Raw genomic sequence first — 18,983 nt, forward strand, 5'->3', positions numbered from 1 at the left:
CGAGATATATTAAGCTTATCGTTATAATTTCGTATTACAGCGTGAATATAATGACCTTTATACTCGATAAGCTCGCCGAGCTCTACGTCCCCCTCCTCCCCTCTGATATATATAAAATCGGCGTATGTCCAGCGTCGATCGGTCGTCTGTTCATTCTCCCGAGCAACGTACTCGCTCTCGGTGCGTGTGTGTGTGCTACGTCCACACCGTTCCGCGTCGTTGTTGGCCATTTTTGTGTGCCGTTGTTGGCCGTCTTGTGCCGTTGTTGTCCGTTTGTGCGACGTCGCCCTCAGACGACGTGTTTTTGACCACGCGGACGCGGAGTCGGAGATTCATGGCCCGGCAGCTGCATTATACATTATCCCGTGGGTACACTGTCCAAGCATTCCAAGCCTAGGAGTTGGTGAGGTGGATGGCCGGACCGGTATCGTTAACACCTTGAATTTGACTATTATTTGTACCACAAAATTGTATCTATGTTTGAGCTGTGGTAACAATCACGTTAGCATATCTATTATTATTTACTGGTATTACCTAAGTGTTTGTATTAATTATTATTATTATATTATAATCTTTTGGGCGCCCCAGTTAGTACTCATATATTGTATTATAATCTACTTGATCTTTGTTAATCTATTATACATTTATAGCACGACGGTGCAATCAAAAATAGTTTCTTATATATATGTTGTTCTGGTCACCCGATCCTTTGCAGGTCACGTTAAAATTTATTTTGTTATTCTATTTGGAGATAATCTGGGTAACATTTATTATATATATTATTTATCACCATCTAAGGCCAACCGCCACCCCCGCAGGAGCCTTTGTGGTACATTTCTGGTAGCAGAGCGTGGTTACTTTTTACGTTTATCTCGAATTATAACAAACTTTGTATATTAGTACGGCCGACAGCCGCACCGGTTAGTGTGACATATTGCAGTTGGGTTTTCGTGGTGTTGATATTATTCCGTCGTTGTGTTAGTTATTCATTAGTAGAAATAACTTTTATATCTATTATCGATTGTCGATAGTGAACGACCAGTGGTTATTACCTAATTGGCGTCACGTACGACGCACTAATACGTATAGTATTATAACGCGTAAATTGTTTTATTCGTATTATTTAAAATTTAAATTATATTTATATTTAACTATTTGTTTTTTTCTGTCGTATAATATATTTTTGCGATGGACGATCAGGAAGCCGGTCGCGTTAACCGCGCACTTAAAAAGGCCACATTGCGTCGTAATGAATGTATTCGAAATATACGCGCAATACACGATCTCGCGCTGCGTTGTATTGAGGACGAGGATTTAGTTCCACAATTGGTGGTTCTTTTGAGTGAAGTAAAAGAATTATGGACAGCGTTCACAACTGAGAGCAACACAGTTATTGATTGTTTGGTTGATTTAAATCGAGATTCCGAGTATCCCGTGGATCAGGTTGCAGAGCTACGTGAACTAATTTCGTATTCTCGTGCCACAGCCGATCGTTACGTAAAAAAGCAACACAATATTGAGAGGTCGTTGCGAAAGGGGTCCATTACATCTCAAGTAAATTATGGGTCCGCGAATGAGTCAATCCTCGAGGGGGACAACATTGAACTTAACCCCCCCCTGTAGTAATGCTGATATGGTAATTAACAATTCGCGCGGGTCACAGAGAGAAGTCGTTTCGGTAGACAACGAAAATTTAAGTGTGCGTAACATGTCCAATTTCAAACCGGCACGGTTGCCAGAAATTCCATTACCCATATTTCACGGTGATATTTTTAAATGGCTGACCTTCCGAGACCGTTTTACCTCTATGGTCGACCAGCGCCCGAATATCACTGAAATTGATAAGTTTTATTATTTAACAGGTTGTTTGCGAGACAAAGCACTAGAAGCGATAGCCGGCGTACCGGTGTGCGGTGATAATTATCAACTGGCGTGGGCCACATTGACCGCGCGTTTCGATAAACCGCGACTAGTAGCATCCTCACTTATCGAACAATTATTAAACGCGCCTAAGTCCGTAAACGAAACATTAATTGATTTAAACAAATTTTTATTGACCTTTGACGAAGGGGTTTCGGTACTTGAGTCAATGAAAATTCCGGATCTGGGCGACTTCATTTTATTTTCTTTGGCATCGCGATGCTTGCCGTCATATTCGATCAAACTTTTTGAAGCCCAACTTGCGAGTGAGTTCCCAACCGTTAAAGATTTATTGTCCTTCGTAAAATCTCGTATTAAAGTATTGGAGTGTGTACCCAGTGTATCGCGTGAGTCCGTTCACAAATCAGTAAAACAGTCCGCCCTCCAAAAATCGTATGTCAACCCGAAAAGTTATAATTCCGGTGTTAATAATTTTAAGAGGCCACAGTCCTCATCGTTGATGACCAGTACGGGAACATCGAAGTCGAACGTGTCGTGTCCCATTTGCAAGGGGTCGCATGCAGTGTCGACATGCAACAAATTTACCGGGTGGACCGTAGACGTTCGGGAAAAATGGGCTCGTGAAAATAGGTGTTGTTTCCGATGCCTGCGCATTGGTCATTGGGCCCCGGAGTGTAAGTCATCTGTGCAATGTACTAAATGCCCCCGTAGACATCATCCAATGTTACATAGTACGCTGACTACGGTCATCAGTGATAGGGACAGTAACCCAACATGTAATAGTCAGTTGAACCGTGAAGAATCCACGGCACAGTCGTCTCTTTTCGGTAGTAATGCGCAAAATTCATCGTCTGTCGTTCTTGGAACCGCGCTAATTCACATCCGTGACTGTGGTGGTATGTTGCATACCAAACGCGCTTTGATTGATTCTGCGTCCCAGATAAGCGCGATCACCGTGGATTGCGCTGCCCAATTGGGCTTAAGGGTGTCTCGTTGGACCGCCCCTATTTCAGGTTTGTCCGGTACCTCAGTACAGAACGTAAAGGGGCAGGTAAACTGTCACATACAACCCAGATTCGCGACCGACCCGATTTTAAAATTCACAGCGTGGGTATTCCCTACTATTACAGCTCAGATGCCCAGCCTGCCGATATCCGATCAAGTAGCCGATAAGTACAAAAATCTCGCGCTCGCTGATCCTTCTTTTGCAGTGCCTGATAAGGTTGATTTACTGCTCGGTGCTGATCTTTTTGCGCGCATCTTGGATGGCAAACGTGTGTCGGTAGGCGACGAGTACCCAGTGGCATTCGGGTCCGTTTTCGGGTGGATCATAATCGGTCCAGTTCCACAGTCGAGTAATCCTGTGTCCAGTTCACACCTTGTTTCGTTGGTCTCTTCAATTGAATGTCTTATGGACAATTTCTGGCGCGTTGAGGAACCAGAAGCAGCCCCTAATGACTTCTCGTGTGACGGGCAGTGTGAAGTTATGTTCCGTAAAAGGTGTTTCCGGGATAGTACCGGACGCTATGTAGTTCCTTTGTTATTTCGCCAACCGGTGACAGACTCCACCTTTGCGGGTTCGCGTGCGGTAGCGCTCAAGCGCTTTGAGTCACTTGAACGCAAGCTCGCTTCTGATAGCCGTCTTCGGGAGGCATATTGTAATTTCATGGCAGAGTACGTGTCATTAGGTCACATGTCCTTAGCAAAAACCGTGGGGTCATACTTCATCCCCCACCACGCGGTGTTCAAGTCTTCCGACGTCGAAGCGAAAATTCGTGTTATATTTGATGCATCCGCGCAGTCAAGTTCGAGCGCTTCGCTCAATCAGTGTTTATTCTCGGGTACCAAACTGCAACAGGACGTGATAGATGTGCTCGTGCTATTTCGCCTTTCGCGTTACGCATTTACCGCAGATATAAACAAAATGTATCGACAAATTTTGGTAGACCCTGAACACAGGCGTTATCAGCATATTTTATGGCGCGCTTCCCCGCAGGACGCACTTCAAGCATTCGAGTTAAATACCGTTACGTACGGGGTGAACTGTGCTCCTTTTCTTGCCATTCGAGTTCTTCACCATATCGCCGAACATGATTGTGGTGATGCCCCCGCCGTACGTGACGCATTATTGTTCAGTACGTACGTAGACGACATTTGTGTTGGAGGAGATACCATAGACGAGGCGATCTCACTTCAGTGTGATTTAATAAACGTATTAAAACGGTCCGGTATGAGTTTGAAAAAATGGTCGAGCAACACCATAGAGGTGTTAAATCAGGTGCCCCCTGAGGACCGGGCATGTGGGTTATTATCATTTGATGATGAAAGTGGTGGAGGTACTAAAGTTCTGGGACTCCAATGGTCGCAACGGGATGACACTTTTAGGTACGCCGTTCAGCCCGAAAACTTAATCACAACTAAGCGAGGCATGTTATCATTAATTGCGCGCATATTTGACCCGCTTGGCTTATTAGCGCCAGTAATATTTTTAGCGAAACATTTAATGCAACGCGTGTGGCAACTCGGGATTTCCTGGGATGAACAGTTGCCCCCTGAAATCGTTGTCGTATGGAACAGATTCGTTGCGGATCTCCCGATTTTACAAACAGTAAATATTCCGCATTTTATTGGCACTCAACTAGGCGTCCAAGGTTACTTGTGTGGGTTTTGTGACGCGTCTGAGAAAGGCTTTTCGGCCGTCGTATATTTAAGACTTCGTAGTCGTTCTGGACCACCCGTAGTTTCCTTGCTAGGTGCGAAAACGAAGATGGCTCCAACCAAGGCCTCAACAATTCCACGGTTGGAACTGTGTGCGGCCGTCTTATTAGCTCGTTGGATGGCTCGGCTTAAATTGACACTTGAGCGCAAAATTAGAATTACCCAAAGTTATGCCTGGTCAGATTCGACTACCGTGTTAAGTTGGCTTAAATTACCTCATGACAGTTTTAAAATTTTTGTGTCAAACCGAGTACATAAAGTAACGACCTTGCTTCCCGCCTGCCATTGGAATTATATTGCGTCAACTAGTAATCCTGCAGATTGTGCGTCACGCGGTATTTTCCCAACTGAACTAGTAAACCATACACTATACTGGAAGGGGCCGGACGTTTTGTACCGTGATGAAACTGAATGGGCGATGTTAGGTCCGAAATTACTCACCGATGGTTTGCCGGAGATGAAAACCGCTCCATTAACAACGCTTATCGCTAATACTAAAGAACCTCCAGAACCCGAGTGGTACGCGCGGTTTTCGTCTTACATTCATATGATTCGTGTTGTCACTCGTATGTATAGGTTTATTAGTGGCTGTAGACGTCTACCTCATAAAACCGATTTTTTATCACGTGATGAATTGGATCACGCCGCCGTGGTCGTCGTAAAATGTTCCCAACGGGTCGCGTTTGGCAAATTGTTTCACGATCTTTCAAATAATCTCCCGATCAGCATCAAACCAGTGGCACGTCTTCGTCCGTTTATAGATGACCGCGGGTTAATTTGTGTAGGCGGTCGTTTGTTAAATGCCGATGTACCCGAGACACAGAAACACCCGATTTTATTAAGCAAGTCGTCCCACATGTCTATTTTATTGATTCGCCATTGGCACGATATTACCGGTCATGGAGGGCCGAGAATTTTGACATCTCTTATTAACCGTTCTTACTGGATTCTATCGCTTAATACCCTTATTAGAACCGTTCTTAGCAAGTGCACAACTTGCGTCCGTTTAGTGTCCGTCAATCCACAACCAGTTATGTCCGATCTCCCTGCATCTCGAGTGACCGAGTGCCATCCGTTCTCGCGGGTCGGTATCGATTTCGCGGGCCCTTTGGTCATGACCGAACATCGGTTACGCAAGGCCCGTCAGTACAAGGTATACATAGCTGTGTTTGTCTGTTTTGTGATAAAAGCAATTCACCTCGAATATGTGGCAGATCTGACGACAGAGGCATTTCTGGCGGCCTTACAACGATTCGTCGCTCGTCGGGGTCTCCCCACCGACATTTATACTGATTGCGGTACTAACTTTGTTGGAGCATCAAATTTTTTACGTACATTGGTTGACGACCCTAACTGTAAAGATCGTCTCGCTGCCAGGTTCCACTGTACGTGGCACTTTAATCCACCCGGGGCACCCCACTTCGGGGGGTTGTGGGAAGCGGCAGTACGGTCTGCCAAAAATTTGATGGTGCGAATAATGGGTGAACATATATTTACACTTGAGGAACTTTGTACACTATTGTGCCGTATAGAGGCCATCCTTAATTCACGCCCCTTGGTGCCACTTTCGTCGGACCCCTCTGAGTATGACTGTTTAACACCCGGGCATTTCTTAATCGGTCGCCCGTTACTCTCGGTTCCTGAAGTACATATCGCCGACACGGCACGCCCGTTAGTCCAGCGGTGGAATCTACTCAATCAATCCACACAATCATTTTGGCGTCATTGGCACGGCGAGTATCTGAACTCATTGCAAACGCGTACTCGCTGGACACACGATGAGACCAATCTTGCAGTCAACGATTTGGTTATTGTTAAAGAGCCGAATGTACCATCGCTACGTTGGCGTATGGCACGTGTGGAACAAGTGTTTCCGGGAGCGGACGGTGTAGTACGTGTAGTCAGCTTGCGTACCGCAACCGGCACACTTACTCGCCCGGTGGTAAAGGTCGTAAAATTACCTAATTAAAATATATATAGCCATCCCTACACCTACGCTGCAATATGTCATGCCCCTGTACTGCAAATTATTATGTATACTTACACCATGCGATCAGTTAATGTACCCTAGGTCCTGTGGGCATCGGAGGTAAAGGATGCGTAGAGTTATGTTTGTTTGAATTTTTATTGATATCTATTGCCATTGATGTATTATATATATATATAAAAAAAAAAAAAATGTATTAATTATTTACTCATGAATTGTAAATCGTGGCATAGGTATTTGTTTTTTGGTTTTTTTGATTTTTTCTTACGCTGTTAAATTGTATTGATATAAATTATTATTGCCTTATGTATAATTATTTTTGATTATTTTGAGACTGTGCGCCCTTTTGCAAGGTTATTTGGGTGACCATTTGATATTATAAGGTAATTTATTGAATTATTATTTCATGCTACGATCTATTTATTATATTATTTTACTAACTTCCCTTTATTTGCATTATATTCATCGTATTTGGCGATTCTTTAAAATATTATTATTCTTTGTTTTGAACATTGTATTTTTCTTTTCTTTTTTCTTTCTTTTAATTATGTGTAATGTATCAGGTTGTCACCTTCCTCAGACTTCAATCAAGTTCTTCAGCAGTGGTCACCTTGGTCGATCATTATATGCCATTCCATCCACATCCAGTTGTAAGCCGCCCTACGTCTTCCAAGGGGGGGAGGATGTTCGAGATATATTAAGCTTATCGTTATAATTTCGTATTACAGCGTGAATATAATGACCTTTATACTCGATAAGCTCGCCGAGCTCTACGTCCCCCTCCTCCCCTCTGATATATATAAAATCGGCGTATGTCCAGCGTCGATCGGTCGTCTGTTCATTCTCCCGAGCAACGTACTCGCTCTCGGTGCGTGTGTGTGTGCTACGTCCACACCGTTCCGCGTCGTTGTTGGCCATTTTTGTGTGCCGTTGTTGGCCGTCTTGTGCCGTTGTTGTCCGTTTGTGCGACGTCGCCCTCAGACGACGTGTTTTTGACCACGCGGACGCGGAGTCGGAGATTCATGGCCCGGCAGCTGCATTATACATTATCCCGTGGGTACACTGTCCAAGCATTCCAAGCCTAGGAGTTGGTGAGGTGGATGGCCGGACCGGTATCGTTAACACCTTGAATTTGACTATTATTTGTACCACAAAATTGTATCTATGTTTGAGCTGTGGTAACAATCACGTTAGCATATCTATTATTATTTACTGGTATTACCTAAGTGTTTGTATTAATTATTATTATTATATTATAATCTTTTGGGCGCCCCAGTTAGTACTCATATATTGTATTATAATCTACTTGATCATTGTTAATCTATTATACATTTATAGCACGACGGTGCAATCAAAAATAGTTTCTTATATATATGTTGTTCTGGTCACCCGATCCTTTGCAGGTCACGTTAAAATTTATTTTGTTATTCTATTTGGAGATAATCTGGGTAACATTTATTATATATATTATTTATCACCATCTAAGGCCAACCGCCACCCCCGCAGGAGCCTTTGTGGTACAATACCTATAATTACATTCAAATTTAATCCCATCCATTACAGTAACCTACTGTACAGCAGAGCGACATCCACGACTTACACGCTTTATTAGGTATTATTGTTACCTGTATAAAATAAATATACCTAATAAATAAAAAAATTATTAAACTATAGTTGAAGCCCAAAGTTCTAATTAGAGGTGCTTGACGCAGGTGGTAGGTGCAATCACCTAACCTTGTATTTCAGATGCATATTATAAATGGTGTAAAATTTTATAATTATATTATAAAATTTAATCAACTTACGATTCACTATTGTAGACAGAGAATACCCGATAATAATTAAAATAAGTGTATAATTTTTTTAATACTTATAAAATATTCATCAAAATATTCATCTAAAAAATTAGGGTAGAAAAATCATTTGAACTTTATTTGAAATAGAGTTTTTAGTTATAACATATTCATACTTATATGTCTATTATCAGGCCATGCATAGAATAACAATATAAACACATAGTTTAAAGTTAATATTTAATTATATTAGATTATAACTAACAGATTTTTTTTTGAAATTTGGAAAATTGAATGCAGATATTTAAAAAAAAATCACACTACTTATTTAAATAATGTTGGGTATAATATAAACATTATATTATACATTTATACTAACATATTTAAGATGCAAATTATAATTTATGTAAAATTAAATCAACTTACTATTTACTTTAAAAATTAGAGAATACCCGGTAATAATTAATGAATGAATAATATATTTTATATTTATAAAATATTCATCAAATGTTACGATTAAAGAGGAAAATCAAGTGATTTATTTGTAATGTTTGCAATGAATTTTCAAGTTTTTCGGTAGAATATAAATTTCGAAACATAATAATTAGGTAGAAAAATCATTTGAACTTAATTTGAAATATAGTTCTTAGTTATAACATATTCATAATTATATGTCTACTATCAGGCAATGCATAGAAATAAACATAAACACGTAGTTTAAGGTTAATATTTAACTATAATAGATTTTAACTAACAGTTTTTTTTTAGACCTCGGAAAATTGAATGCAGATAATTCAAAAATAAAATCACACTTCTTATCTATATTATGTAAACAAAAGATTAAACTTTATATATTTAAGATTCATATTATAAATCGTGTAAAATTAAATAATTATTTAAAATTAAATCCACTTACGTTTTTCTATTATAGACAAAGAATACCCAATAATAATTAATAAGTGTATAATATAAAATATATTATTATACAATTATAATAATTTATAATAATTATAAAATATGCATCAAATGTTAAGATTAAAGTGGATAATCAAGTGATTTATTTGAAATGTTTGCAATTAATTTTCAAGTTTTTCTGTAGAGTATAAATTTTGAAACATATAGTAATATGTAATTAGGGTAAATGATCATTTGAACTTAATTGGAAAAAGAGTTCTTAGATATAACATATTCAATATTTATACTTATATGTCTACAATCAGGTCATGCATAGAATAAACAATATAAACACATAGCTTAAAGTTAATATTTAATTATATTAGATTATAACTAACAGTTTTTTTTTTTTTTTAATTCGGAAAATTGAATGCAGATATAAAAAAAAAAAAAAATCACAATACTTATTTAAATCATGTTGGGTATAATATAATATAATCATAATATTATACTTTAAACATATTTAAGATGCAAATTATATCTCGTGTAAAATTAAATAATTATATAAAATTAAATCAACTTACCAAGTACTAAAATAGACAGAGAATAACCAATAATAATTAATAAGTGTATAATATATTTTTTAATTATAAAATATTCATTAAATGTTACGATTAAAGTGGAAAATCAAATGAGTTATTTTAAATGTTTGCAATGAATTTTCAAGTTTTTCGGTAGAATATGTAATTTCAAAACATAATAATTCTGATAGAAAAATCATTTGAGCTTAATTTAAAATATAGTTCTTAGTTATAACATATTCATACATATATGTCTACTATTAGGCCATACATAAAATAAAACATTATAAATACGTAGTTTAAGGTTAATATTTAATTATAATAGATTATAACTAACATATTTTTAGATTCTGAACGGAGTGTTGAATGTATTGATTTTACAATGATGCGGTTTTTTTTTTTATCATAGAGGTCAAAAGTAAACATTTTCCAACAGTTTTCAAAAAAATCGAGAAAAACAAAAAAAAAATGACAGAAAAACGGGAATTTTTACGCAAACCCAGTTTTCGACCAAATCGATTTTTTTGTATGGTTGTAATTCAAAAACTAATCACTGTAAATAATTGACATTTTCACCAAATGTTTATGTTAGTGGTATCTATAAGAAATTTAATTTTCACAAATTTTTGACTTTTTTGAGTTATTTAGAGGCCACTGAAATTTTCAATTTTGTTGAGAATTTTTATTTGAAGTGTCGGTAAAAAAATGTCGGACGACCAAAAAAACTTAAAAATTTTATACAAGGTTTCTTATGAGTTGTTTTTGTTGTACCTAAAAAAAATTAAAAATAGTTCGTTAAAATTTTTTTTTATAAGCGTTTATAGTTCAAATTTATACGAAATCTGTCGAAAATGCGAAAAATTGCAAGTAATTTTGAATTTGAAAAATCATAAAATTGTTTGTGTATATCACTAAGGACTAAATATTCGACGCTACGTTTTCAATATGTTTTTCTTCAAGTAGCTTTAGAGAAAACTCGAAGCTTCATTATAGGAAAAATTTAAGTGCGTTTGAATTTTAAATTTTTAAAAAATATCGTAACGATTACGAATTATCCTCAAACGATTTTAAATATTTGTTATTATTTAAAAGTATAAGTCGTAGGTACTTGAAAATAGTACCAGTTATTTTGATTGGCAATTTTCTTAACATGATTTAATTTTCAAAATATTTTGACTTTTTTTGAGATATTTATAGACAACTGCAATTTTCTATTTTTCTGAAAATTTTTTTTTGATATGTCGATACAATTTTTTGGCCCAATCAAAATACTTGAAAATTTAATACAAAGATCCTCATAAGTGGTTCTTATAGTGTTAATAATAGGTATTTATACATAGCTATTATGAATTATGATAACTACATGTAATGTTTTTGGAAACATGTAAAATGCGTCCCAATTGAAAAATAAAATATTTGTTTCAAAATAGAATATATGACAATATTTAAATATAATAAATCCTAGAATGACAAGGTTAGGCTAGGTTAGGTTAGGTTACCCTAACCTAACCTAACCGTTCAGAATTTTTTTTTGTATACAATGATACCTATCATTTGATTCAAATTCAACCTACCCTAGTCAGAGGTCCGCCCCATCCCCTAATGTACAGCAGAGCGACATCCACTTGCCCACTTTTTTTTTTAAAAACTAAGAAAGCTGAATGCAGATAACTATAATATAAAATCACACTTCTTATCTAAATTATGTTGAATATTATGTAAACATATAAGTTTAAACTTTAAATATATTTTAGATTCATATTATAAATTGTGTAAAATTAACTAATTATTTAAAATTAAATCATCTTACGATACTCTATTATAGACAGAGAATACCCGATAATAATTAATAAGTGTATAACATATTTAATAATTATAAAATATTCATCAAATTTTATGATTAATGTGGAAAATCAAGGGATTTCTTTGAAATATTTGCAATGACTTTCATGTTTTTCGGTAGAATATAAATGTCGAAACATAGTTATGAGGGAAAAAAATAATTTAAACTTTATTTGAAATAGAGTTATGGGTTATAACATATATTCATACTTATATGTCAACTAGCTGGCAATGCATAGAAATAAATATTATAAACACGTAGTTTAAGTTTAATATTTAATTATAATAGATTATTATAACTAAAAGTTTTTTTTTTTTTTTTTTAATCAGGAAATTGAATGCAGATAATTAAAAAATTAAATTTTTTTTTTTTTCTAAAAAACTCGGAAAATTGAAACAAATAATTAAAAAATAAAATCACACTACTTTTTTAAAATTATGTTAGATAAAATATAAACATAAGATTAAACTTTAAATATATTTAAGATGCATATTATAAATCGTGTAAAATTAAATAATTATTTAAAATTAAATCAACTTACCTTGTTCTATAATCGACAGAGAATAACCGATAATAATTAATAAGTGTATAATATATTTTATAATTATAAAATATTCATCAAATGTTATGATTAAAGTGGAAAATCAAGTGAATTATTTGAAATATTTGCAATCAATTTTCAAGTTTTTCGGTAAAATATAAATTTCTAAACATAGTAATTAGGGAAAAAAATCATTTGAACTTTATTTGAAATGGAGATTTTAGTTACAACATATTCATACTTATACGTCTACTATCAGGCCATGCATAAAATTAATTGTAATTGAATTAAACATTACAAACACGTAGTTTAATGTTAATATTTAATTATAATAGATTATAACTAACATTATTAAATTCTAGGTGAAATTGATACGTACGTTGTATTGATTTTACTATGATGTGTGTTTTTATTTTTATTTTTATTTTTTGTTTGTGTCTGTCATCACGTTTTGGGGCAGTAAAAGTGCTTCGATTTTTGACTTCAGTAACTCGTTTGATCAGAATGTGAATCTAGTTGATATTTTGGGGGTCAATAATAAATTCTATATTTTTCTAAATACTTGGGATAAACTAAAAATTAAAGGGAAAACGGGAAATTGTACACACAATCAGTTTTCGACAAAATGTATTTTGGTTTTTGATGTAACATTAAAACAAATGACCATAGATATATGAAATTTTCAACGAATGTTTATAGAGGTATACATATTCTATTCACCATGCAGTTTTCAACAATTTCCGACTTAAGTTGAACTAGGTGTTTGCAATTTCCGATCATTATTAGTTTGTTTAAAATAAATATTGATAAAAATTTATTTGTTGGGTAGAAAAGCTTGAAAATTTGATACAAGGCTAACACATTGTAACAATAGCAGTTGAAAAATATTAAAAATACATATGCATGATTTTTGTTATGAGCATTTAAAGTTCAAATTTTGACTGAATACGGAAAAATTATGGCAATGTTCAAATTATCTTAGATAGAAATTCATAAAAATTTTTCTTCTTAGATATTTATAAGATTTAAAAATGATAAGGCTCCTAACATATTGTTACAATAGCTGATGAAAAATAAAATAAATTCATTGTCAAAATTTTTTTTTATATGTATTCAAAGTTTGATTTTTGACAAAATACGTAAAAATCACGAAAATTCACAAATTATTTTATGCTAGAAATTCATAAAAACTTTTCTTTTTAAATTTAAGATTTAAAAATTTTATACAAGATTCCTTACAAGTTTTTCAATCTTTATCAAAAATAAGTCCACCGGAAATTCAAATTAAATTTTTATGAGCATTTGAAATTTAAATTATTACAACATTGGATTTTCGCTGTTAGCGATTTCCTTATTTTGGTGTCACTCTAAAACAAATGACTGCAGATACTTGAAATTTTCACTGAATGTTTATATAGGCATTTTATATATTATTTGATAAAATTTTCAAATTATTTAGATTTGTTTTGAGCTGTTTACTGACATTTTAATTTTTCAACTTTTTTAGTTTTTTTTTTCTATAAATATTGATAAAAATTTATTTGTTCGGTAGAAAAGCTTGAAAATTTAATACAAGTCTTCTAACACATTGTAATAATAGCAGTTAAAAAAAAAAATAAAAATTCTTAGTCACAATTTTTTTTTTACAAGCATTCAAATTTTAACTTTGACAACATACGTAAAAATCATTAAAATTCGTAAATTGTTTTATGCTAGAAATTCATAAAAAAATTTCCTTTTATATCTTTTTTTAAATTTTTAATAATCTATAATATATCCTAGACAGATAAACTGTTTCCACTTAGAACCGTTTTTCTTAGGTATACAATGATATAATATCATTGGATTCAAATTTAATTCATCCATTACAGTAACCCACTTGCCTAACCTAACCTATAAGGTACAATAGAGCGACATCCACGACTTACCCGCTTTTTTTTTTTAACTTGGAAAATTGAATGCAAATAATTAAAAAATAAAATCACACTTATTATCAAAAATTATGCTGAATATTATATAAACGTAATAATAAAATTTAAACATATTTAAGATGCAAATTATAACTCGTGTAAAATTTAATAATTATATAAAATTTAATCAACTTACCAAGTACTAAAATTGACAGAGAATACCCAACAATAATTAATAAGTGTATAATACATTTTTTAATAATTATAAAATATTCATTAAATGTTACGATTAAAGTGGAAAATCAAATGAGTTATTTGAAATGTTTGCAACGAATTTTCAAGTTCTTCGGTAGAATATAAATTTCAAAACATAATAATTAGGTAGAAAAATCATTTGAACTTAATTTGAAATATAGTTCTTAGTTATAACATATCTATACATATATGTCTACTATCAAGCCATGCACAGAATTATACATTATAAATACGTAGTTTGAGGTTAATATTTAATTATAATAGTTTATATATATATATATAAGTTTTAGATTCTGAACGAAGTGATGAATGTATTGATTTTACAATGATGATGTGTGTTTTTTTTTGTGTCTGTGTACAGCATAACTAGTCGAAACAATGCTTCAATTTTAAACTTTGGGGGTGGTTTCCGATGTAGAAAGTGAATATCCTTAGTTAGGTTAGGTTAGGTTAGGTTTAAAACTCGGAAAATTGAATACATATAATTAAAAAAAAAAAAACTGGGTAATTGGGTATCACTCTGCTGTACATTGGTGGTGTGGTGGACCTCTGACTAGCTATGGTAGGTTAAATTTGAATGCAATGATAGGTAGCATTGTATACGAAAAACGATTCTGAACGGAGACGGTTTATCTGTCTAGGTTATATTACAGATTATTCAAAATTTTCAAATCTTAGATTTAAAAAGAAAATTTTTTATGAATTTCTAGCTTAAAATAATTTGCGAATTTTCGTGATTTTTACGTATGTTGTCAAAATTTAAATTTAAATGCTTGTTAAAAAAAAATGTGATTAGGCATTTCTTTTATTTTTCAACTGCTATTGTTAAAAGATGATAGGAGCCTTGTATTAAATTTTCATATCTTAGATCTAAAAAGAAAAACTTTTATGAATTTCTATCTAAGATAATTTGAACATTGCCTTAATTTTTACGTATTAATAAGTCAATATTTTAACTTCAAATGCTAATAGAAAAAAAATTGTGACTATGTATTCTTATAATTTTTTAATCACTTTAATAATAACTTATGAGAAACTTTGTATTAAAATTTCAGGTATTTTGATGGGGCCAAAAAAATGTATCTAACCTAAAATTTCAGTTGTCTATAAATATCTCAAAAAAAGTCAAAATATATTGAAATAAAATGCCAATCTTAATAACTTGTGAAATTTTCAAGTATCAACGACTTATACTTTTTGAATAATTACAAATATTTAAAATCATTTGAGGATAAATCGTTATCGTTACGGTATTTTGTAAAAATTTAAAATTCAAACGCACATAAAATTTTTGCTATAATGATGCTTTGAGTTTTCTCTATAGCTACTTGAAGGAAAACTTATGGAAAATTTAGCATTGTATTTTTAATCCTTAGTTATAAACACAAAAATTTTTTTGATTTTTCAACTTCAAAATTACTTGCAAATTTTCGCATTTTTCGACAGATTTCGTATAAATTTGAACTATAAATGCTTATAAAAAAAAATTGTGACGAACTATTTTTAATTTTTTTTAGGTACAACAAAAACAACTCATAAGAAACCTTGTATAAAATTTTTAAGTTTTTTTGGTCATCCGACATTTTTTTACCGACACTTCAAATAAAAATTCTCAAAAAAATTGAAAATTTCAGTGGCCTATAAATAACTCAAAAAAAGTCAAAAATTTGTGAAAATTAAATTTCTTATAGATACCACTAACATAAACATTTGGTGAAAATTTCAAGTATTTACAGTGATTAGTTTTTGAATTACAACCATACAAAAAAATCGATTTGGTCGAAAACTGGTTTTGCGTAAAAATTCCAGTTTTTCTGTCAATTTTTTTTTTATTTTTCTCGATTACTGACTACTGTTGGAAAATGTTTAATTTTGACATCTATAATGCACCAAGGATATTCACTTTCTACATCGGAAACCACCCACAAAGTTTAAAATTGAAGCATTATTTCGACTAGTTATGCTGTACACAGACACACACAAAAAAAAAAACACACATCATCATTGTAAAATCAATACATTCATCACTTCGTTCAGAATCTAAAATCACACTTCTTATCTAAATTATGTTGAATATTATATAAAAATAAGATTAAACATTTAATATGCATATTATAAATCGTGTAAAATTAAATCAACATACCTTCAACTATTAAAGACAGAGAATATCCGATAATAATTAATAAGTGTAAAATATATTTAATAATTATAAAATATTCATCATATTATATTGTGATTAAAGTGGAAAATCAAGTGATTTATTGGAAATTTTTGCAGCAATGACTTTTTAAGTTTTCGGTATAATATAAATTTCGAAACATAATAATTAGGGAGGTAAAATTATTTGAACTTTATTTGAAATAAAGTTTTTAGTTATAACAAATCCATACATATATGTCTACTATCAGGACATGCATACAATTAAACATTATAAATACGTGTTCAAGTTAATATTTAATTATAATAGATTATTATAACTAACAGCTTTTTTTTTTTTTAATCAGAAAATTGAATGCAGATAATTAAAAAATAAAATTACATTGCTTATCTAAATTATGTTGAATATTATATAAACATAAGATTAAACTTAAAACATAATTTAGATGCAAATTATAAATCTTGTAAAATTAAATAATTCTTTAAAATTAAATCAACTTACGTTGCCCTATTGAAGACAGAGAATACACGATAATAATTAATAAATGTAAAATATATTTTATAATTATAAAATATTCATCAAATTAAATAATTAAAGTGGAAAATCAAATGATTTATTTAAAATGTTTGCAATGAGTTTGTAAGGTTTTCGGTAGAATATACATTTCGAAACATAAAAATTAGGGTAGAAAAATAATTTGAACTTTATTTGAAATAGAGTTCATATAGTTATAAGTTATTACTTATAACATATTCATACTTATATGTCTACTATCAGGCCATGCATAGAATTAAACATAAAAAACACATAGTTTAAGGATGATATTGAATTATAATAAATTATAAATAACAGTTTTTTTTTAAAAAACTCGGAAAAATGAATGCAGATATTTATTTGAAAAAAATTAAATCACACTTCTTATCTAAATTATGTTGAATATTATATAAACAAAAGATTAAACATTTAAGATGCATATTATAAATCGTGTAAAATTAAATCAACATACGTTCAACTATTAAAGACAGAGAATACCCGATAATAATTAATAAGTGTAAAATATATTTAATAATTATAAAATATTCATCATATTATATTGTGATTAAAGTGGAAAATCAAGTGATTTCTTTGAAATTTTTGCGGCAATGACTTTTTAAGTTTTTCGGTAGAATATATAATTTAAAAACATAATAATTAGGTCAGAAAAATCATTTGAGTTTAATTTAAAATAGAGTTCTTAGTTATAACATATTCATACTTATATATCTACTATCAGGCCATGCACAGAATTAAACATAACAAACACGTAGTTTAAGGTTAATATTTAATTATAATAGATCATAACTAATAGCCTTTTTTTTTAGAATCTTGGAAATATGAATGCTGATATTTAAAAATTATATAAACAAAAGATTAAAGTTTAAATATATTTAAGATGGATATTATAAATCGTATAAAATTAAATAATTATTTAAAATTAAATCAACTTACATATAACTATTAAAGAAAGAGAATACCCGATACTAATTAATAAGTGTATAATATATTTAATAACTATAAAATATTCATCATATATTATGGTTAAAGTGAAAATCAAGTGATTTATTTGAAATTTTTGCAATGAATTTTTATGTTTTTCAGTATAATATAAGTTTAGAAACATAATAATTAGGGTAATAAAATAATTTGAACTTAATTTGAAATAGAGTGCTTTGTTATAATATATTCATACATATATATCAGTATAAGGGGCACTTGAGCACACTTTTCCTAAAAATATCAGTAAAAGATCACAAGATTGATTTTAATCAGAAAATCATCACAAACAGTAAACTTTATCAGAAACGCTCATTTAATCAGAAATAGAACACAAAATGAAATAAAACATAAAAGATCAGTAAACCGTAGTTAAACATAAAAAGATCAGTAAACTGTAATTAATCAGAAATAGAACACAAAATTAAATAAAACATCAAAAGATCAGTTAACTGTAATTAAACATAAAAAGATTAGTAAACTGTAATTAAACATAAAAAGATCAGTAAAATGTAATTAGTCATAAAAAGATCAGTAAAATTGATTAAATCACCAATAGATCACAAAATTGAAATGCAATAATAATTAAAATATTTTTCATAGAACTTATGATATTAATAATTGAAAATTGAAATGCAATATTTCAATATTAGAAAATATTGAAATGTGATATAAATAATAGAAATGGAAAATAATAAAGATTGTGAATTTTTTAAACTGTTAGAAAATCAAATCAAAGAACGTGAAATACAATTATTTTAAGTATGTGTAACATTTTAATAATCATTATTTTTAATAGAAATATTTCTATTAAAAATATTTTAATATATTAGATATATTTAAATACATTTTTTATAATTTTCAATAAATTCTAAACATAAATGTGCAC

The 18,983-nt window shown here is 31.4% G+C and overlaps 1 protein-coding gene across 1 annotated transcript in view; it reads left to right on the forward strand.

Moving 5' to 3' along the window:
* The first annotated feature begins 1,188 nt into the window (after positions 1-1,188).
* Positions 1,189-18,983, forward strand: part of LOC107170490 (uncharacterized) — a 32,092-nt gene continuing 14,297 nt past the window's right edge. Inside the window, exons 1-2 of the mRNA XM_089222129.1 lie at positions 1,189-1,554; positions 1,664-5,984. Coding sequence (XP_089078255.1) covers positions 1,189-1,554; positions 1,664-5,984 — 4,687 coding nt within the window. The remainder of the gene's footprint in view (positions 1,555-1,663; positions 5,985-18,983) is intronic.

This window comes from Diuraphis noxia, unplaced genomic scaffold (genome assembly GCF_037042655.1).
Source record: "Diuraphis noxia isolate RWA-SAM2 unplaced genomic scaffold, SU_Dnox_SAM2 contig0003, whole genome shotgun sequence".
NCBI classification, from domain to species: domain Eukaryota; kingdom Metazoa; phylum Arthropoda; class Insecta; order Hemiptera; family Aphididae; genus Diuraphis; species Diuraphis noxia.